A 967-nucleotide genomic window follows, 5' to 3' on the forward strand; every position below is an offset into this window, starting at 1 on the left:
CAACAACAACATATATATATTTTTTAATTTAAGGTTTTTATTGTGGATTGAGTGAAAGTTTACAGGGCACATCATCAGTTTCACATTCAACCATTTTATATTCTTTTGAAGCTGAAAAAAACTCTTTTAAAAAAAATTATCACATATTACTTTTATAAAAATAAACCTAAACTTAATGCTAAACGCTAAGGATCTAAATGGATTAATGCATGTACATTGAAAAAATCAGAATGAGAAAAACATATAATTATTGTGACCGGAAGTTACCTGAACAATGGTGAATCCAGATCTGAGAATAATATCTTGTATCTCCTCCTCTTTGTCAACAATATCTGGCTTGATAATGGCCAAAGTTTTTTCGATATATATCTGTGGTGGGGGCATTGATAACTCCATCCCAGCTTTTCAGAGTACAATTTGAGTTTCTTGACGAATCAACTGCAATGATAGTACCCCACCCCACCCCAAATTTAATGTAACTGTGATTAAGAACAGCAATATAAAGTGCTTGATTTTAATTTATAAAGTTACATTGCCACATGCAAGGAAGCTTCTAAAAGTTTATGGAAAACTTCCATCTTTTAATTCAATTATTTCCACGAACTTCTTGAAGCCCCTTCATATTTTTCTATAAGCATATTACCAGGGATATGCTCTCTACTGTGCATCCACGTCACGCATTTTGTTTTCAAAAATACATTCACCGGGAGAGGTGCTCAGCTAGGTCAAGGGCTGCCAGAAGGCCTGGGACTAAGGAAGACAATAGGGGTGGGGCAGGGGTAGGCAGCGCTAATCCATTGGAATCTGGGCAGCCTCTAGTGACTAGCTGCTTTAGCGAAGCGACCCCGCTTCAGAGTTAAGTGCTTATTTTGGGTTAGGACGCTGAAGAGCAGGGTCTTCAGATACTCTGGGCTGCACCCGCTGAAAGGAAGGCACTCACCTTAGCACTGTATCAATGAGCACAACT

The 967-nt window shown here is 38.2% G+C and overlaps 1 protein-coding gene across 1 annotated transcript in view; it reads right to left on the reverse strand.

Annotated features, from left to right (window-relative positions):
* Positions 1 to 396, reverse strand: part of NME5 (NME/NM23 family member 5) — a 54,402-nt gene extending 54,006 nt beyond the window's left edge. The window contains exon 1 of the mRNA XM_006866218.1: positions 268 to 396. Within this exon, the coding sequence (XP_006866280.1) occupies positions 268 to 396 (129 nt within the window). The remainder of the gene's footprint in view (positions 1 to 267) is intronic.
* Positions 397 to 967: the final 571 nt, after the last annotated feature.

This window comes from Chrysochloris asiatica, unplaced genomic scaffold, assembly GCF_000296735.1.
Source record: "Chrysochloris asiatica unplaced genomic scaffold, ChrAsi1.0 scaffold00087, whole genome shotgun sequence".
NCBI classification, from domain to species: domain Eukaryota; kingdom Metazoa; phylum Chordata; class Mammalia; order Afrosoricida; family Chrysochloridae; genus Chrysochloris; species Chrysochloris asiatica.